We start from the raw sequence: 19,644 nt of genomic DNA on the forward strand, positions 1-19,644 counted from the left end.
TATATAATTTTTTCAGGCCTTTTTGAGACAGGGACTCTCTGTAGCCCCAGCTGGCCTGAACTTGCTATGTAGTAGACCAGGCTGGCCTTGAACTCACAGAGATTTACCTGCCTCTGCCTCCCAACATATCTTATTTTTTGAAGAAATTATGTTTTGGGCTGGAGAGATAGCTTAGAGGTTCAGAACACTGACTGTTCAGAAGACAGGTGTTTGAATCCCAGCATCCACGTGGCAGCTGACAACCGTCCATAACTCCAATTCCAGGGGATCCGATAGCCTCTTCTGACTTCCGCTGGCATTGCACGACAGGGGTGCATTTACCTACACTCAGGCATAACACTCATACACTTAAAATAATAAAATGTTTAAAAAATTATGTGTTTTGCTTTCGTGTGAGGGCACCACATGTGCAATGCCCATGAACTGGAAAAAGAAGGGCATCAGATCCTCTGGAACTGGAGTTATGGATGGTGTTAGCTGCTATGTGGGTGCTGGGAACCTAACCCAGGTCCTCTGCAAGAGCAGTCAGTGCTCTTAACTGCTGAGCTATCTCTCCAGTCCCAACACCTTTTTTTAAATTGAATTTATTTATAAATTACATTTATTTGTTTGTATATTAGTGCAAGTGTATATGAAATGTCCTGCTGCACATGTGGAGGTCAGAGGACATCTTGTGGGAGTTGGTTGTCTCCTTCCACCATGTGGGTCCTAGCGACCAAACTCAGGTTGTCAGGCTTGGCAGCAAGTGCGTTCACCATCTTACTGGCCCCTATGTTTTATTTTTTTAAACTTTATTTATTTTTATGCATATGGGTGTATTGCCTGCACATAGGTAAGTGCACCCGTGTTGTGCAATGCTCTTGGGAGGTCAAAAGAGGTTGTTGGATCCCCTGGTACTGGAGTTACAGACAGTTGTTAGCTGCCGTGTGGGTCCTGGGATTCAAACCCAGGTCTTGTTCGAGAACCAGTGTTAATAGCTGAGCCATCTCTCCAGCCCCCCTGTTTTATTTTTAAATGGAGTACTGAGTCATCTGGCTTAGCAAAATGCTTTTGTAGAAGACCTGGGTTTGATTTCCAGCACCCATATGGTGGCTAACAACCATCTAGGGGATCTGACTCCCTTTTCTGCCCCTCATAGTTATAGAACTACACGGGTGCACTACATGCAGGCATAACATTCATACACACAGTCTTTTTTTAGTGGAGTCTTGTTATATAGCCCTGGTTGGCCCGGTATTGTCGTAACTCTCCTGGCAATCCTCCTGCCTCAACATCCCTAGCATCCTCAATTGCTGGAATTACAGGTGTGGTAGTACACCTGTCTCTAGTTTTCAGCATTTTAATTTTTTTGGTTTAATTAAAAAATTATTATTATTACTATTTGTCTGAGACAGGGTATCCCTGTAGCCCTAACTGACCTGGAATTCACTATGTAGACCAGGCTGGCCTCGAACTCAGAGACCTGCCTCTACCTCCGGAATGCTGGGACTAAAGGCTTGCCCCACCACACCTGGTGCTAATTTGTTATTTTTATGCGTATGATTGTATTGCCTGCATGTGTGTTAAGTGCACCCACTGCATGCAGTGCCTGCGGAGGTCAGAGGCATCGGATTCCCCAGGAACTGGAGTTACAGTTGTTAGCCGTCACGTGGGTGCTGGGACTCGAACCCAGGTCCTCTGCAAGAGCAGCTCTTAACCTTTAAGCCATCTCTCCAATCCCAAGTCTTGGGGGAAAAAAGATGGCCGCCAGCCCTGCCTCCCAGAGGAGGCCCATAACCTTCAATGGCAGGTGACAGCTGCACGTGCAGCTGCAGGAGGAATAAACAGAGGGCAAGGAAGTATGTGGAGGCTCTGAGAGGCATTAAAAGGAGCTACTATCCCATATAATGAGAATCTCCGAGGACTGCAGCTGACATGGCTGATGCCCTGAATCCTGTCAAAGGGCTACATTTACAACAATCCTTTCGTTCCTAGGGGACAGGAACACGTGGGCAAGCGGCATTCCAACAGGTACTTCCATTCTTATGAAGCTGAGCACGCTACAGGGAATGACCGCTCTTCGTCCCTTCTGTAGAACAAAGTAGCAGCTCAGCTCTGCTGGGTCTACCAGGGTCACGTGACCAACCGGCTTCCGGCTTCGTCCCCAGGCTTTCCTGAGTCTCTCTTCCTGTGCTCCGGCATAGGCCCGCGTGTCGGGGTTCAGCGGTTCCGGGGCTGCCGTGGCCCCGACCCTCGTGGCTGCGACCTGAGCGCCCAAACACCGGCGCATGGAGGGGGCCACGGAGAGAGCCTTGCAGGGGGCCTCTCCCGGGAACTCGCAGGGGGCTGCACCCGCTGTAGCACTGGCCGCGGTGCTCAAGCACAGCTCCGAGTTGCCGCTGGAGAGCGCCCGGGTTCGGGGTTACGACTTCAGCCGTGGGGTGGATTACCGCGCACTTCTGGAGGCCTTCGGTACCACGGGCTTCCAGGCCACCAACTTTGGGCGGGCGGTGCAGCAAGTCAACGCCATGGTGAGGCCTGGGGCGGGACTTCCTGGGGACGGCCCAATAGCTGTAGAGGGGAAGAGGCCATCCTTCGCTCCAGGGTTTCTGTGCAGGGGATGCCTCTAGTTTGGGGATGCGGCGGGTTCCTGGTTTAAAGTGCTCTGGCTTGAGGAGTTAAAAGGGGGACATTGTAGGAGGAGCTTAAGTCGGGACCAGTCTTGGATTTGTTTTTCCTAGAGGGAAAGGGGATTTGAAAGGAAGATACTCTGTGATTCCTAAAAGGGAGCAAACTCTGATATGTGAGGAGACCTGCACTGGGAATGGGGGGTGGGGGTAGGACGGTACATGTAGGGGACGTGCCCTGGCTTTGCAGAAGTAGTCCAGTACCCCTGAGTCAATCATCGGACCCTGACACTCACCTGGGGCTCTTGGACTGGGGTTTGAAATTTGAGCTCAACTTGACCTTGCTCTCACACCCAGATTGAGAAGAAACTGGAGCCGCTAGCAGAGGATGAAGACCAGCACGCAGACCTGACACAGAGCAGCCGGCCACTCACGGGCTGCACTATTTTCCTAGGCTACACATCCAACCTCATCAGTTCCGGCCTCCGGGAGACCATTCGCTACCTCGTGCAGCACAATATGGTGGGGCCCCCATGGGGCTGTGACCTCAGCGTACCTGGGCTAGTGGACAGTACAATTATTGTTCATTTAAGGGAGACCAGTAGAGGATTTATTTTTATTTTTGGACAGGCTGGCAGTTCACCTGCCTCAGCCTTCTGAGTGCTGGGATCACAGGAATGTACCACCATCCCCTGCTATGGAATTGCTTTAAGCAGGACAGAGTTGAATTGATTTTTGTTGCAGAGTTCCTGCTTTGGGTCTAGATAAGGGCTGATATTAGGTGTGTTGCCCAGAATAAGGGCCAACCTGTTGTCCATGACTTTAGGTGGACGTATTGGTGACCACTGCTGGAGGTGTAGAGGAAGACTTCATCAAGTGCTTGGCACCCACATACCTTGGGGAGTTCAGCCTCAAGGGGAAGGAGCTCCGGGAGAATGGGATTAACAGGTGGGCCCTGTGTGGTGTGGAGGCCAGGGGAGCTGGATTGAACGATCTGGGGACTGATGCTTGTGTGCCTCCCATCCCTAGGATAGGGAACCTGCTGGTGCCCAATGACAATTACTGCAAGTTTGAGGACTGGCTGATGCCCATTCTGGACCAGATGGTGCTGGAGCAGAACACCAAGGTGGGGCTGGAGAGGCTCAGGAGGACCTGTGTGGCAGGGTCAGAGCATGAATGGGCTAACACTGATGTCCCTTCTCTTAGCATGTCAAGTGGACACCTTCCAAGATGATTGCCAGGCTTGGCAAGGAGATCAACAACCCAGAGTCAGTGTATTATTGGGCCCAGAAGGTGAGGTTTGGGTGGGTTCACTGTTCCTAGGCTTTGGCATGTGCCAGGTCATTTTGTCTTTGCAGCCACCTGGGAGTCACTATAAATTGTACTTATTCTCTCCAAACTTAGATCAGGAGCATCAGAGAGGTTAGGTAATATGCCTAATGAATGAAGGGTCCTGGTATTTTAGCTATGCCCCTGCACTATTGGGCCCACTTGGGCACAGTGTTTAGCAACTCCCTGGGTACCATTCTCCCCCAGGGACTGTGGAGCCCAAGAATTTGAAAAATAATGAACCATTGCTCACCATGCCAGGCATCTTCTTAGAGTCATGGTATGGTTCTCCTTACATCTGCCTTCACATCTATGAAGCAGGGGGTTGTTGTCACTAGAGAAACCTAACAGCCTGCTCATAGGCAGGGAGGGAGAGGTGCCACTGGGTTGGGGACCAGAGTGTTGTCTTTGGGCTCTGACCTGCAGCTGCTGACTGATCCTGTTTCCACACCAGAACAATATTCCTGTGCTGAGCCCTGCACTCACGGATGGCTCCTTGGGCGACATGATCTTCTTCCATTCCTACAAGAACCCTGGCTTGGTCCTTGACATCGTTGAGGGTGAGGTGCTGAGGCCTTGGGAGAAGTGGGAGGAGGGCCACTGAGACCAAGGCCTGATGGCAACCCTCTCTTCCAGACCTGCGGTTCATCAACATGCAGGCCATCTTTGCCAAGTGCTCTGGGATGATCATCCTGGGTGGAGGCATGGTCAAGCACCACATTGCCAATGCTAACCTCATGGTGAGTGGGGTGGCCCCTGGTAGGCCACTCTTGCCCTCTGTGCAGACACATAGTGTGCTGGGCCTGGGCCACAGCTGTGGACTAGATGGGCCAGAATCCCTGTCCTCTTTGGAATGTTGAGTGGGGCAAACAGCACTGAGTGACATGCATGTTGTGTGGCAGTAATACTAAGGATGTGAATAAGGTGGCTGTAGTCCCAGCTACTTGGGAGACTGAGGTAGGAGGACAACTGGGGCCCACTTCAGGGCCAGCCTGGAACTCAGATGCTGAAATGAGAAGAGAGGGGTGTATGGGCTCGCAGGGATCTCGGAGCACCAGCTGCTGGGCGTGGCACCGGTCTCCACCGCGTCTGCTGTTTGGGTCCCTGGCTCTCCATTGCTGAGGCTCTCTGCTACCGGGGCTGGCGGCTCTAGAGGACCGCTGTCAGCTGCCCGGGCGGGTTCCATTCCAACTCGAGGTACGACATCCGCCAGCCGCCGGATCTCGTGGGAAGTGCAAGAACGGCAAAAGCAGATTCTCCGTGAGTCGTGGTTTATGAAGAGACAGCCCTCTCCGGGGAGATGCAGGATTCAATGATACAGCTTTAGACACAGCTTCTGATGCAACTCTGATTTATTAAGGGGAAACCAGGATATTTATACTGTGGGGGAAGTGGCAAAAGCCTTAGTTGATAGGTGCTTTTAGGATGCCCTATTTACATGTGGTGGTGGGCTTCCACCAGGCTGCCAGACATTGCCTGATTATCACACAGGAAAACGTGGCAGTTCCTATGCCAGAGGCCATGTATCTGTGATGGCTACTTCAAAGATGAGTCAGGAAGAGAGTAGGGGGGTGCCCTGCTGAGGAGTCCTTCCATTCACGCCGAGCCAACATGCGGCTATCTGGACATGGAAAGACTACAACCCAAAACAGCAGGAGTCCCCAACAGGGGTGCTCTTTAATAAAGGAAATAGCTTCTGGGAAATGTCACCTGTGAACAACTTTTTTTAGTCTTTTTTTGAGACAGGGTCTCCCTATAGCCCCAGCTGGCCTGGAACTCAGTATGTAGACCAGGTTGGCCTTGAACTCAGAGATCTGCCTGCCTCTGCTTCCTGAGTGCTGGGATTAAAGGCATGCACCACCATGCCTAGCATTTAGTTTTTTAGATAGGGTCTCCCTGTAGTCCTGGCTGGCCTTAACTCATTATATAGACCAGACTGGCTTTGATCTCACAGAGATCCACCTGCCTCTACCTCCTGAGTGCAGGCAAATTTTCAAGGGATACCTCCCAAAAGTCTTGAGGTTATGTATGAGAAGGTGCCTAAGTAGTCAAGGAACAGCTTGGAGGTCAGAGAGTGGGAGTGGTGACCTGGCAGCGACACTGCAGAGCCTGTGCAGCAAAAAGACTTTAAAGCTTGCTCTGAGGTGAGGACTGGCCTCAGGTGCATCCAGGGGCCCCTTGGTGGCTATGGGTAGAATAGATGGTAGTGATGAGGGGTGAGATTATGCTAAGTCTGGGGCCCAGGGTGGTGCCTAGATCTAGACAGAGGTGGGTTTGTTCTTCTGCAGATGGCTGGTTCAGCAGAGGATTGTTGGTTACAGCTTAGCTGTCCTCTATATTTTATTTTTACGTATACGAGTGCTTTGCCTGCATGTGTGTAAGTGCACCATGTGTGCAGTGCCCATGGAAGCCAGAAGAGGGTGTTGGATCCTCTACAACTAGTTATGGATGGTTGTAAGCCACTGTGTGGGTGCTGGGAACTGAACCCAGGTCCTCTGCAAGAGCAGTCAGTGCTCTTAACTGCTAAGCTTAACTCCAGCCCCTGTATTTTTTGAGATAGGGTTCCTCTATTGCCCAGGGTGGTCTTGAATTCCTTGGATCAATGATCCCATTGCTTTGGCTTCCCTGGTAGTTGGAACCACAGACCTATGTCAGCATATTTGGCCTGAATGCCCCTTACCAAACACTTGATTTGCATGCATGTATTTGCATGCATGTTTTGGCAAAGGAACCCAGGAAACTGAGTTCAGGATTTAGACATGAATGGCATATAGCCTGAAAGTAGTTTGATACACTATTCTTACTTGTCTGTGGTTTAACTGATCTGTCATGGGAGATGCTCAGAAGTTGTGTATTTTGGCTTCAGGAGGGACAGTGTATTGTATTGTAGGTGGCTGGAAGCACAGATCTGTCCTGTAACTACAGACACTGATGGGTTCTTCCTAGAAGCTCTCAAGAGCGTCCTTCCTCTGGGACATACCCCCAGCCTCCTTGGCTCTGGTGTCATACCTCCTTGACCAGGCCCTCCCCTTGTCTGCAGAGGAATGGGGCCGACTATGCCGTCTATATCAACACGGCCCAGGAGTTTGATGGCTCGGATTCAGGTGCCCGGCCAGATGAAGCTGTCTCTTGGGGCAAGATCCGGATGGATGCACAGCCAGTCAAGGTAGAAGCTGGCTGGGTGGGGCATAGGGTCCTGGGGCTATGGTTCCCATGGTTCACCCAGGTCCTCTGCAGGTGTATGCTGATGCTACCCTGGTCTTCCCTCTGCTTGTGGCCGAAACCTTCGCTCAGAAGGCAGATGCCTTCACATCTGAGAAGAACAAAGGCTAAGAAGATGGGGACCAGGCCTGGTGTTCTCATGTACTCCTTTATGTATTAAGTTTATACCCCCTGCCCCTCCCCTGGGGCCCACTCCTTGCTTAGCAGTGTCTCTAGAATAAATAGTCTCTACTAGGTCTTCCGAGTTGGTCTCAGTCCTTGGGCCTGGTGCCACACCCTGAGGTCTCAGCCTGCTCCACCCTCCTTCTCTTCTCGCCAACACTGGATACTGCCCCCCATTGCAGTCAGTAGGCAGGGCTCTGTGGGGTGGTAAGCCAGTGACTGTACCACAGAAGACCCCACTGGCAGAGCCAGCACCAGGGCACCCTGTGGAATGAATGGTGGAGAGCAATTAGTGGCAGCCAGGCTGTCCCCCTTCCTGACTTCCAGCCACTGACCTCTTTTTCATTGGTGGTGGTGAGGATACTAGACAACCTTTATCACAGAGCCACATGCCCCAGCTCAGAGACCCCCTAATCCCGGATGCAGAAAGGCCTGGGCGCAGTCTTCCTTATGACTCCAACTGGTTATTCATTCCTAGTCTAGTTGTTCTTTTTGGGTGCTAGAGGTGAATTTGGGGCCTTGTACATGTCGGGCCTTGTACAAGTCAAGTAAATGCTCTAACACTGTGCCCCACCATTGCTTATAATGGCTTCTCAGACATTGAAGGTATCACCTGCCCAAACTGCACCCCTCCAGAGCTCTGACCTTCAGAAGGTGCTCAGGCCAAATGTCTTTGGAGTTTCTTCCACCTACCCATCCTCCATCTCCCCTCTTTTTTTGAGACAGGGCCTCTATAGTCAGCTGGCCCAGAGCTTGCTCTGTAGCCTAGGCTGGCCTCAAACTTGCAGCAACCCTCCTTCAGCCTCCCAAGTACTGGGATTAGACACATGTGGCTTTTGTTTTTTACAGTTGAGACAGGGTTTTACTATGTAAGCCCGAGCTGGACTGGAACACAGTATCGTCCTGCCATAGCCTCCCAAGCAGGACTGCACAAATTCACTGCTGTACCTAACCCTCTTAGTACTGCCTCTAGATGGTCCAGATACAAGTTCTGCTTTCTTGGCCACCACTTGCACCAGGCATATCTTGTCCTTAGCATCCCTGTTCCTTGCCACTGTCTGGGCTCAAGCTGAGATACTTGATTGGGTCATTATAGTTCCTTAAACCATAGTCTCTCTACCTTGAGAATATTCCTTTATGTGCCCTCCAAGGCAAATTCTAGTCTAGGAGCCTCAAAAGTTGACAGAACATTGTTATCATCTTAGTTTCTAAAGTCTGGTCTCCAGGGCCCCCTGCTTTCCTCCATCCTCTTAGGGACTTATTTCTGCTCGCCAGGCCCTAGCGGTGATGCTTCCTTTCCAGAGGCCCCAGAACCCTGACCTCTCTAAACCATGATCCCCTGTCTGACTTTCCCATCAGGCTGCGGCATGTCAGAGCTTGGTGCTTAGAGCCAAGCTGCTGCTCAGAGGCAGGGCAGGCCTCAGTGACACCAGTCTAGGCTCTGCTGCTATTGGTTGTCTCTTGGCTCTGCCTCAGTGAATAAGTCCTATCCTTGACTGTGTATGCCATATTTGAGCTTTAGCATGGTATCCCCTTGCCTGTAATGTCCTTCCTGCTTTTTCCTCATTTCAAGTCCTAGCTCGAGAGGCTGAGGCTGGAGGAATGCCATAAATTCAAGCCAAAATGAGACTGTATTTCAAGAAAACCCCCAAATAAAAGTTGTAGCCTTAATGCTTGACCTCACTGCCCTTTCCAGGCCTGGGAGTGACTGGTAAGTACATACATATCTGACACCCTGGGGTTGGGTAGGAGAGGAGGGCTTACCTCTACCAGGTCCCAGAAGAACACCTTCCCGTTCTCAGAGCAGCTGATCACGTGTGTGTCGCGCTCGTTCAGGCAGCAGTCCAGCTTATACTGCTGGTTCTTATGGCCCGTGTACCTGGGGGTAGGGATGAGTAGGATGGATGGGTTGGGGGGGATCCTCCTAGCCTCAGGAGTAGGGGAGTGGGGAGGGTCCATGACTGTGGAGACTCACTCGCCCAGCAGTTCTCCTGTGTCTTTATCTAGAAGCCGCAAGGTGGAGTCCAGGCTGGATACCAGGGTACACTGTCCATCCCGGCTGAAGCAGGTGCAAGTGATAGGGCCTGGAGTAAAGAGGATGGCAGGTGGGTGCAGTTGGGTGCTCCTGGTTGTCCCAACCACCTGTCCTGCTGACCCGGGCCATACTCACTGCCTATGTAGTCTGAGAATAGTTGCCCCATCCTCAGGTCATAGCGCCTCACACGGCCATCCACGGAGCTACAAGAGGGTACATTTGGCCTAAAGCACTGCAGCCTGCAGGTCCAGCTGATGTCTTTTTCTTTTCTGGACCACCCAGGAGTGATGGGGCAAGGCAGGGATGCTCTTCGGCTTTGTGACTCAGGCCCAGGGGCAATCTGGTCCTACTCCAGAATCTTTCAACAGCCACACCCCAGATCCACCTCTTTTTTTGGTCTTTTTTGAGACAGGGTCTCCCAGTAGCTCCAGCTGGCCTGGAACTCACTATGTAGACCACGCTAGCCTACAACTCAAAGATCTGCCTGCCTCTGCCTCCCCAGTGCTGGGATTAAAGGCGTGTGCCACCATGCCCAGCCAGATCCACCTTTTCCCATACTCTCTTGATTGGCATAACACAGTGACCCTGGCTATTTCTGAGTTCTGCATCTGCAGATTTGACTGAAATACTTGAGTATTTGACTCAGAAATACTTGAGTATTTTACTCAGAAATACTTGAGTAAGTGGTCTGGTTCACAGCTTATGGAGTGCCTGCTTAACATGGGCCAGGTCCTACTTGTGTTCCCTGCCCCTACCTGCACTGCAGCTGTAACCACAAGACCTGCACAAGACTTGAACAAGATCAAGCCAGTCAACATTCTAGCATTGAGGGGCTCACCAGCCCCCACCCCTAGCTGAGGAGCTATTGATAGCTGATGGCTACTGGGGAAGGAAGAGTCAGTTTTCCTTAATAACGTGGCCTCTAGTAAGTCAAGCACACTCTAGTAGATGGCTCTACACCTATGCATATATGGCAGCATAAACTGGACTCTGGGTTATTAAAGAAAACATGCCAGGTATGTTGGGAAATGCCTTTACTCTTAAGTGCTGAGATTGAGACCAGCCTGTTACACAGTGAGTCTCAAACAACAAAACAAAAAAAACCCCAAACCAAAAAGAACCCAAACTCAAAAACCCCACACTGTATCCATGTTTGAAATTCTCAAATAACTGAAAAAAAAATCATACTAGGGAAAAAAAAATTCATTTACTTTTTTCAAAGTATTTTTGCATTTATTGTGTGCATGTGTGTTCCATGCATACATGTGTGCTCATTAAGTGTGGAGGTCTGAGGACAATTTTTAGGAGTTGGACTTCTTCCAACTAAGGTTGTCAGGCCTGGCGGCAAGTGCCTTTACCCACTGGGCCATTTCACCAGACCTAATATTTCCTTTATTTTTGTTTTTGAGACTGGATCTTACTAAGTTGCTCAGGCAGGACTTGAACTTTTTATCTTCTTGTCTCAGCCTTCTGAGTAGCTGGGATTATGGCCTGTGCCACCAGGCCTGGCTCTGGAAAACATTTAAAGTATGTGGGAGAGTGGACATGGTGGCATACCCTAGAATCCCAGCACTTGGGAAGTGAGGCAAGAGGATCAGAAGTTCAAAGTCATCCTTGATTACTTAGCCAGTTTGAAGCCAGTCTGGGCTGCATGGGACCTCTTTCCCCCAAACAAAAACCCAAAGGCTGGGGATATAGCTATAAGGTAGGGCACTTGCTTAGCATGCACAAGGCTGAGTTCCATCTTCAATACAGGAAAAAAAAAAGTGGCAGAATACACAGGTTTTATTAAACATGACACTATTTTACATTGGACTGAGCAGCCAAGGACTTTGCTGCACTTGGGGATCCTGAAATCAGTTTACTATAGTATACCAAGACAATTTCTTGAGTCTTTGGCTACGCCTGATTTATTTTATGTGTATACATGTATTGCCTGCATGTAGGTAAGTGCACCCATGTTGTGCAATGTCCGCGGAGGTCAGAAGAGGCTGTCGGATCCCCTGGGACTAGAGTTATTATAGACAGTTGTTAGCTGCCATGTGGGTGCTGAGGTTTGAACCTGGGTTTTCTGTAAGAAAAGTCAGTGTTCTTAACTGCTGAGCCATCTCTCCAGCCCCATCCTTTAGCTTTTGAGACAGGGTTTCATGTGGCCCAGGTTGGTCTCAATACTCACTACATAACCGAGATTGTCCTTGAATTCATGATTCTCCACTGAAGTGCTAGGATTACAACCCCCTTAAACCTGGCTCACCAGGAAGCTTTTCAAAGTATAGCCACTATGTGCCAACCCCTCCCCTGAAGAAACATGGCTTTCCACTACTCTAGGAAAGACAAATGTCCAGTGCTTCCTGCAATCCTTCAGTCTCTGCTCCTGCTTACTCTCTGCTCGGGTCTGGAACCCATTCCTCCAGCCTCTTCCATCTGCACCTGCGAAGTGCATCCCCTCTAGGCTGTGTACTTGCTCTTCCCCCACTTCTCCACTAGGTGGCTCCTCTCCGCCCAAGTCTGCTTTTACTGAACCTTCCCTACTTCACCCCAACCCTGTGGCCACTAAGGAGCCAAGTTGACTTCTCACACTTGCTTGACACTTCTTTCAGTATTTGTCACTGCTGCATTTCTTTTTTGAGACAGAACTCACTATAAAACCCAGGCTGGCCTCCAACTCTTGATCCTCCTGCTGGGATCAAAGGTCACCAGACCTGCCTTAGTTACATTTATGGATTGATCATCTGTTCTGCTAAGCAGGACATGCTGGAAACTACAGCTCTCTTACTGCAAGAGGCTGCAAGCCAGGCACAGTTCTGCTATTAGGTAACCTTTGCTGAACAAGGGAGATCTAGAAAGGCCTAAAGTACTAACACCAGAAGGGGGACTTGAAGGATGAGACTATGTAACCATATGCAGTCTAAGGAGAGTTATAAAGTGGTAACTATCCAGCACAGGTCTTTGTTTTGGACTAAGCTCCCCAATGGGATTCCAGCAGACCAGACTGAAAAAGTAGTCACCCATGCCAACATTCCTTATCACCAAATTGAAATTAACTGAGCTAGTCTTTGAGAATGGCTTAGCAGGTAAAAATGTTAGCTGTACTAGCCTGATGACCAGAGTTAGATCCCTGGAACCCCCACAAAAAAAGCTGGATGCATGTGTCTGTAATCCCAGTACTCCTATGGGGAGATGACAGGCAGAACAAGAGAATCACATGGAAAGTCCACGGCCAGCTTGCCTGACGTTCACAGCGGCAGAAATGGCAAGAAAAAAGCTGGGCTAGTATGATGGCTCAGTGGGTAAAGGGCCCTTGAGCTAGATGACTCGAGTTCAATCCCTGGGATCCATATAGTAGAAAGAGGGAACTGGCTCCCCAAAAGTTGTCTTCTGACTTCCAGGACATCCACAAATTTAATTTAAAAATATAAAAGTTTTGCCGGGCATGGTGGTGCATACCTTTAATCCCAGCACTTGGGAAGCAGAGGCAGGCATCTCTGTGAGTTCAAGGCCAGCCTGGTCTACATAGTGAGTTCTAGGACAGCTGGGGCAACAGGGAGACCCTGTCTCAAAAAGACCAAAAAAAAAAAAAAAAAGGAAAAAAAAGTTTACATTTATTTGTGTGTGTATATACATGCATTCATGTTGGGGTCAGAGTATGACTTTAAGGAATCAGTTCTCTCCTATCATGTGGTTTCCTAGGGTCAAACTCAGGTTGGCTTGGTGGCCTGTGCCACTCACTGAACCATCTTGCCAACACGTAACAAGCCACTTCATGAAGAGTTAATACATCTTACAACTTGATGGCTTATGTCATACTTCCAAAGTAAATGTTCAATGAAAGGACAAAATACTATGTGATCAATGTAAACAGTGTACCCAGAAGGCAAACCTCTGGGGAAAACGTGTTCTTTTTGCTTTTTTGTTGGTCTTTTTGAGACAGGGTCTCCCTGTAGTGCCAGCTGGCCTGAACTCAGTATGTAGACCAAGCTGGCCTTGAACTCACAGAGATCCACCTGCCTCTGCCTCCTGAGTGTTGGGATTAAAGGCGTGCGCCACCATGCCTGGCATGTGTTCTTTTTAAAAAAATATTAATTTTATTTTCTGTGTATGAGTAAATTGCTTGCATATATGTAAGTGCACCTATGCCATGCAATGCCCACAAAGATCAGAAGAGGGCATCAAATCCCCTAGAACTGGAGTTATAGATGGTTGCTAACTGCCATGTAGGTGCTGGGAATCAAACTGCTGAGCCATCTCTCCAGCCCCTAAAACATGTTAAGTTCTTGTAAACACTCTGGGCTGAAGCTGTTCCAGGAAGCAGATATTTTTTCTGACACATAAATTTAGTTTTGAGGTGGCCTTGTCTGGTAACATCTGTACATTATATTCCTTACCTTGTTATTGTGTGTCTTATGTGGTCTTGGCACAGTATTTCCTGTGAATTCAACTCATTCATTATTTTAGCACTGAATAAATGGTCAGGAATAAGGGATCTGCATCTGTAGACCATGTGTCTCAGATCCTCTTCTTAAAGCTTCATCTTTGTCTTCTGGTCCTTTTGAGTCTCTGCTCACTATTACACCAACAATCCCTCATCTTTTTTTTTTGTTGTTGTTTGTTTGAGACAGGGTCCCCCAGTAGCTGGTCCAGCTGGTCTGAAACTTGTTATGTAGACCAGGCTGGCCTCAATCTCAAGATCTGCCTGCCTCTGCCTGGAGTGCTGGGATTAAAGGCATACACCACCATGCTTTTTTTTTTTTTTAAAGACAGGGTTTCCTGTAGCCTATGTTAGCCTCAAACTGTGTAGCTGAGGAGGACTTTGAACTCCTGATCTTTTTGCCTTCAACTTCCCAAGTGCTGAGATTAAGGTATGAGCCACCATATCTAGTTTATTCAGTGCTAAGGATCAAACACAAGGCTTCCTGCATCCTAGGCAAGCACTGTACTAAGCCACATTCCCAGCTCTGTCATTTGATTCCAAAAATCGGGAAAAAGAGGTAAGAACCAAATTTCCAAAAAACACAGATTCTTCTTTTTAAAAATATTTTCTTATGGGGCTGCAGAGATGGTTCAGCAGTTAAGAGCACTGACTGCTCTTGCAGAGGACTGGGGTTTGAATTTCGACACCCAGATGGCAGCTAACAACCATCTATAATTTCAGTTCCAGGGGATCTGACACCCTCTTCTGACCTCTTTGGGCATTGCACAACATAGGTGCACATATATACATGCAGGCAATACATGCATACATATAAAAATAAGTAAAAGAAAAAAAGTGAAAATTTTTTTTTAATGCTAGGCATGGTGGCGTATACCTTTAATTCCAGCACTTGGGAGGCAAAGGCAGGCAGATCTCTAAGACTGAGGCCACCCTGGTCTACACATTTAGTACCAGACCAACTGGAGTTACAGGGAGACCCTGTCCCAAAAAACAAACCAAAATTCTTTAAATTTATTTTTATTTTTTTTTAAACTTTAAAAAAAATTTATTTTTATTTTATGTGTGTGGTGTACTGCCTGCATGTACGTAAGTGCACCCGTGTCACGCAGTACCCATGGAGGCGGTGCCCACGGAGGTCAGATCCCCTGGGACTGGAGTTACGGACAGTTGTTAGCTGCCATGTGGGTGCTGGGATTCAAACCCAGGTCTTCTGCAAGAACAACCAGTGTTCTTAACTGCTGAGCCATCTCTCTAGCCCCTAAATTTATTTTTAATTTGATGTGTGTGTTGGTGTATCTGCCATGTGTGCCAGTGTCTGAGGAGACCAGAAGAATATAGAGGATCCCCTGGAGCGGAACTTCGTGCCACTAGATATGGGTGCTAGAAAGTAAACTGGTCCTCTGGAAGAGCAGCAATCCAGCTTAACCTCAGAGCCATGTCTCTAGTCCCAAGGCCTGAAGGGTGCTATGCAAGAGATTTACTACCAACTACACTGTGATTCCTGGGTGAATTTCAACGGGCATGTTAAACAAGTTCCCTCTGTCTTAATCCTTATATGGAAAAGGTAATCTGACATTAAGCAATCAGTTATCTTTCTTTAGATTTATTATTTTATGTGGGTGCTGGGAACTGAACCTAGGTTTTCTGCAAGAGCAACAAGCATGCTTAGCCACTGAACCATCTCTCCAACCCCTTGTTTTTGCTTTTCAAAGACTGTGTGCGTGCGTGCGTGCGTGCGTGTGTGTGTGTGTGTGTGTGTGTATGTGTGTCTAGTTTATCGATCTTCCTGTTGGCCTTGAATTCCACATTTCTTTGCCTCAGCCTCCAGAGTTGAGATTTCAGGCACACACTACCCACTCTGACTGCAGTGTTATTTTTCTCTTACTAAGTCTGCCCATCATAAAGTAACTTTACTTGTTTTTGTTTTTGATTCTAGGCATTGAACCCATGATGCTACCACTGTCACATCCCCAGCCCTAGAGAGTAACTTCGATTCTTTTTTTTGTTTGTGGAGTTCTGGGGACCAAACCCATGCCCCTGTGCTTGCAGGCACTCTGTTCCTGAACTAGGTCTCTAGTACTAGGGAGTGACTTGGAAATGACCAATCTGCTTTTTGTTCTATTTTTGCTTTCTTTAGCCCTTTCCAGTTTGCAGTGGCTCAGCAGTTAAAAGCCTTCCTGCTTTAGCATAGGACCAGAGAGTTCAGTTGTCAGCATCAGCACCAGCTGGCTCAGAATCCCCTTAACTCCAGCTCCAAGGGAGCTGATGCCTCTGGCCTCCACTGACATTGATGTGTACATTCCCACCCCACACATAATTAAAGAAATATATCTTAAAAAAATTTTTTTTTGAGACAGGGTCTCCCTGTAGCCCCAGATGTTGTGGAATTCACTATGTAGACCAGGCTGGCCTTGAACTCACAGAGATCCGCCTGCCTCTGCCTCCTGAGTGCTGGGATTAAAGGCGAGGGCCACCACGGCCGGCAAAAAATAGATCTTAAAGACCAAATCAAACCAACCTCTATGCTCAGCCCACTGGGATAGTTGGTAAAACCCTGTCTCAAAACAAAACAGATCTAGGCATCGTGGTTCACTTCTAAAATCCCAGTACTTGGGAGAGGAAAGCAAGAGGATCAGCGGTTTCAAGATTTGCTTGGGTTACACAAGGCTCAGTCTTAGCAAAACAAAACAAAACAAAACAAAACAAAATGGGGCTAAAGAGAAAGCTCAGTGGTTAAGAGCTCTGGGTGCTCTTTCAGAGGACCTGGGTTCAGTTCCAAACAAATATTAAAAAACAAAACAAAACACAGAGGCCACTATGATCTCCAGGGTCAACAGGAGAGGAGTGAGGGCTTGTACCTAACTCACCCTGCCAGGATCTCATGGTCTGACACTTTCACGCTGGAAATGCCATCTCTGGCTTCTTCCAGCTTCTGAACCGGCTCAGGCTTCCGAGAGCGGCAGTCCCAGCATCGGATACTGGAATCGATAGAGCCTGTAAGGCCAAGAAGATGGTGAGGTCAGGTTTGGATCGTCGGGCAGCAACTGGGTTACGCTGTCCAGGCCTGACTCACCAGACAGGATGACTGTGGCCTCTTCATTAAACTGCACGGTGTTCACCTTCTGAGAAACAGGAATTACTAATTCAGAGGGTAGACTGGAGGTTTGGGACAAAGGCAGGGCTCCCGTTGTAGGTTAAAGCAAGGGCACACGCTACTGGTAGGGAAGGTGAGTTTGGTGACTGCCTGGGCATGGGAAATGGACACACGGGGAAGACTAATGGAAAGATCTTCCTCGCACTACTTACACGTTAATATGGGTCTCTTCCACAATGTACACATTAATGAAAGTCCTCTGGTTTGTACTTACTCCCGCGTGGCCCCGAAATTTGCGCACGACCTGTCCAGAAGCCACATCCCACAGCACCACCGTCTTGTCCCCGCCGCCAGAGCAGAGACTGCTGTTATCAATGGAGCTGAAGGGCAGGAAAGCGAAGGGTTAGTATCACCTTCCTAGCTCTGCTTCGGAGTTCCCTTTCTCGCCTGGCCCCTGGCGGCTAACCTGGCCGCGTCCAGAACTTCGTAACCGTGGCCGCTGTAAGTCCGTAGCAGAGTCCCCCGTAGCGGGTTCCACAGCTTCAGGGTCTTGTCGCTGCCGCACGTCAGGCAGTAGTTGCCATCCACTGGGGAACAGCAGGCAGGGGTTACAGGGCCGCCCGCCTCAGGAGGCGCGGGGCTTGGGATATACAGAGGAGGGCGCCCACCATTAAACCGCACGGCTCGCACCGCCCCTTGGCCACAGTCCAGAGTCTTCAGCAGTTTCTGCGGCAGCTCGGGGGCCTGCGGCCTGGGCTCAGGAAAAGCCATACTTCATGTGCAGGCTCTCGTCTCCGGTGTCAAGTCAGGACCGAGACTGACTTCTGATCGATCGGTGCAATCTTATTATTGTCCCCCATGGCTTACTTCCTGTTTCTCACTTCCGTGTTCAAATTTTCAGTGTTGGAATTACTGAAGACGCCTTTCAGGGTGTTAGCTGCCCCCCCGCCCCCCACTTTCTAATCTGGAGGAGCAATTTTGACCTTCACTTATTCTCAGTCTTCTGGCTGAGGGTGGTTCTGCACTCTGCCAGTGAGAACGGAAGTGCCAGGGATACAGGTGTTACAAAGCCACCACGCGTTCTTGTACCGGAAGCTGCTACTCTCGCCGCGGAAGAGGCGCGACGAGGTCTTCAGTTCGCTATGTCTACGAACAATATGTCCGACCCAAGGAGGCCCAACAAAGTGCTGAGGTGAGCAGCTCAACATCATGGCAACGGGTCTCGGGTAGTGGATGTGGGTCGGGCCGAGGGTGGCGCTTACCGGTCCAGGAGGACTTGATCGCCCCTGACCCTTGAGCCTGTTGCAGATATAAGCCCCCGCCGAGCGAGTGTAACCCGGCCTTGGACGACCCGACGCCGGACTACATGAACCTGCTAGGCATGATCTTCAGCATGTGCGGCCTCATGCTTAAGGTGGGCGGAGTTTCCTTGGGTGTTCCGCCTGAGAACCGGGCGGGTTCAGAAGGAGGCGGCGCCTGAGGTTGGCGGGAGCTGAGCTGGGGTGACCGCACCACCGGCATCACGGTCCGGGAAATTGGGGTTGCGGTTGGGACGAGTACATAGTATATGGATCTGAGGGAGGAGCCTGGCTTTAAACAACTTAAAGACAACTCGTGGAAAAAGAGCAGAGTTCTTACCATGTGGGGATGTTAAGGCCTGTCTAAGTCTGAGGGGGTGTGGAGGGGTCAGAGATACAGCACCCTCCCCAATTCCCACACTCATCAGGAGCAGAAATCTGCTACTTGTCTGTAGGCTCTGAAGGGGTGAGCCTGGGTACTTCCTGGGGACAGGGTCTGACATCTTGAAATGTGGCCTGTGGGGGTTCTTTGGCATACCTCTTACCAACTCAACCCTTTGAACCCACCTTTTCTCAGCTCAAGTGGTGTGCTTGGGTCGCTGTGTACTGCTCCTTCATCAGCTTTGCCAACTCCCGGAGCTCGGAGGACACTAAGCAGATGATGAGTAGCTTCATGTGAGGATCCTGAGTAAGGGGAAGGGGTCCTATGCCTGTCTTCTAGGACTGACATCTCTTTCCTGTCTCAGGTTGTCGATCTCTGCTGTGGTGATGTCCTACCTGCAGAATCCTCAGCCCATGACTCCCCCCTGGTGATACCACCCAGACGGTTTGGATCCTGGACTCCTATCCACCTTTTCTCTGGCCTAGCCTTTGACCGCCTCCATCTTGGGCCCTTGGCTGCTGTGCTAGACTCACTCCCATGAGTTCAGTGGTCTCTAGGCTGTCAGCTGAATGGAGGGAAGTTGGCTTTTTCCTTGGGGTCCTGCTTCTGCTGCGGCATAGAGGGGAACACCATAGATCTCCCGATCATCCTCCCCTCCCCTGCTGCTGTTGGGGGGAGACACTGTTGATGTTTCTAAATTTATTCACTTGTTTTCTTGTTGAAACCAGTTGATAAAGTTTTCCACTCCAGTTGGCCTGTGTGACTTCTTTTCTCCATGGGGGTGCTCTGTCCAATGAGAACAGGCCAGTATCTGAGCTTTCTGGTGGCTAACATCCTTATTTCAAAAGCTTCATGACTTAAGTTAGTACGAGGGCAGGACAGTTTCTTGTACTCTTGGGCAACTGCTGGGCCTACTGATCTAATTGATCCAGGCTTTGGTTTTCTTTTTCATTTACTTATTTACTTATTTATTTTGCAGTGCTGGGTGTGGAATTCAGGGCTTTGTGTGGTGCTGTACCACAGAGATATATCTCTGGCATTTATTTATTTATTTATTTATTTATTTATTTATTTATTTATTTAT

The 19,644-nt window shown here is 49.3% G+C and overlaps 3 protein-coding genes across 7 annotated transcripts; 2 read left to right on the forward strand and 1 right to left on the reverse strand.

Moving 5' to 3' along the window:
- Nucleotides 1–1,994: 1,994 nt before the first annotated feature.
- On the forward strand, nt 1,995–7,395 carry Dhps (deoxyhypusine synthase). Of its 4 annotated transcripts, none has more exons than XM_008855498.3 (9): nt 1,995–2,510; nt 2,964–3,128; nt 3,433–3,554; nt 3,636–3,732; nt 3,813–3,899; nt 4,390–4,495; nt 4,572–4,675; nt 6,976–7,101; nt 7,173–7,395. In XM_008855498.3, the coding sequence occupies exons 1-9, from the start codon at nt 2,268–2,270 to the stop codon at nt 7,266–7,268; spliced, it is 1,146 nt and encodes a 381-aa protein (XP_008853720.1). In that variant the 5' UTR covers nt 1,995–2,267; the 3' UTR covers nt 7,269–7,395. The 4 variants fall into 4 exon arrangements, 3 of the variants coding, with proteins under 3 accessions (XP_008853720.1, XP_029413221.1, XP_029413220.1); XM_029557361.1 differs by having other exon boundaries at nt 2,009–2,510; nt 7,040–7,101; nt 7,173–7,394; XR_003847379.1 differs by lacking the exon at nt 7,173–7,395 and adding an exon at nt 4,977–5,195 and having other exon boundaries at nt 2,012–2,510.
- Wdr83 (WD repeat domain 83) lies at nt 7,287–17,804 on the reverse strand. Of its 2 annotated transcripts, XM_008855497.3 has the most exons (9): nt 17,549–17,804; nt 17,347–17,467; nt 17,155–17,260; nt 16,860–16,908; nt 16,654–16,780; nt 9,490–9,557; nt 9,295–9,403; nt 9,084–9,198; nt 7,287–7,583 (listed from the first exon to the last, which is right to left on the reverse strand). In XM_008855497.3, the coding sequence occupies exons 1-9, from the start codon at nt 17,649–17,651 to the stop codon at nt 7,443–7,445; spliced, it is 939 nt and encodes a 312-aa protein (XP_008853719.1). In that variant the 5' UTR covers nt 17,652–17,804; the 3' UTR covers nt 7,287–7,442. The 2 variants fall into 2 exon arrangements, with proteins under 2 accessions (XP_008853719.1, XP_008853718.1); XM_008855496.3 differs by having other exon boundaries at nt 17,347–17,804.
- Nucleotides 17,805–17,871: 67 nt separating this feature from the next.
- On the forward strand, nt 17,872–19,309 carry Wdr83os (WD repeat domain 83 opposite strand). The gene is made up of 4 exons (XM_008855495.3): nt 17,872–18,072; nt 18,189–18,294; nt 18,756–18,853; nt 18,925–19,309. The coding sequence occupies exons 1-4, from the start codon at nt 18,023–18,025 to the stop codon at nt 18,989–18,991; spliced, it is 321 nt and encodes a 106-aa protein (XP_008853717.1). The 5' UTR covers nt 17,872–18,022; the 3' UTR covers nt 18,992–19,309.
- Nucleotides 19,310–19,644: the final 335 nt, after the last annotated feature.

Source organism: Nannospalax galili, unplaced genomic scaffold (genome assembly GCF_000622305.1).
Source record: "Nannospalax galili isolate Female #2095 unplaced genomic scaffold, S.galili_v1.0 scaffold47, whole genome shotgun sequence".
In the NCBI taxonomy this organism is placed as follows: Eukaryota; Metazoa; Chordata; class Mammalia; order Rodentia; family Spalacidae; genus Nannospalax; species Nannospalax galili.

Bases quoted from the DNA above. Each gene is read 5' to 3' on its own strand.
- Wdr83os (XM_008855495.3), top strand. From the start codon at position 18,023: ATGTCTACGAACAATATGTCCGACCCAAGGAGGCCCAACAAAGTGCTG. The intron at 18,073-18,188 runs GTGAGCAGCTCA...AGCCTGTTGCAG, and splicing joins AGGCCCAACAAAGTGCTGAG to ATATAAGCCCCCGCCGAGCG. The intron at 18,295-18,755 runs GTGGGCGGAGTT...ACCTTTTCTCAG, and splicing joins TGTGCGGCCTCATGCTTAAG to CTCAAGTGGTGTGCTTGGGT.
- Dhps (XM_008855498.3), top strand. From the start codon at position 2,268: ATGGAGGGGGCCACGGAGAGAGCCTTGCAGGGGGCCTCTCCCGGGAAC. The intron at 3,900-4,389 runs GTGAGGTTTGGG...TTTCCACACCAG, and splicing joins TGTATTATTGGGCCCAGAAG to AACAATATTCCTGTGCTGAG. The intron at 7,102-7,172 runs GTAGAAGCTGGC...GGTCCTCTGCAG, and splicing joins TGGATGCACAGCCAGTCAAG to GTGTATGCTGATGCTACCCT.
- Wdr83 (XM_008855496.3), bottom strand. From the start codon at position 17,651: ATGGCTTTTCCTGAGCCCAGGCCGCAGGCCCCCGAGCTGCCGCAGAAA. The intron at 16,781-16,859 runs GTGAGTCAGGCC...TTGGCCTTACAG, and splicing joins GGCCACAGTCATCCTGTCTG to GCTCTATCGATTCCAGTATC. The intron at 7,584-9,083 runs GTAAGCCCTCCT...TTCATTCCACAG, and splicing joins TCTTCTGGGACCTGGTAGAG to GGTGCCCTGGTGCTGGCTCT.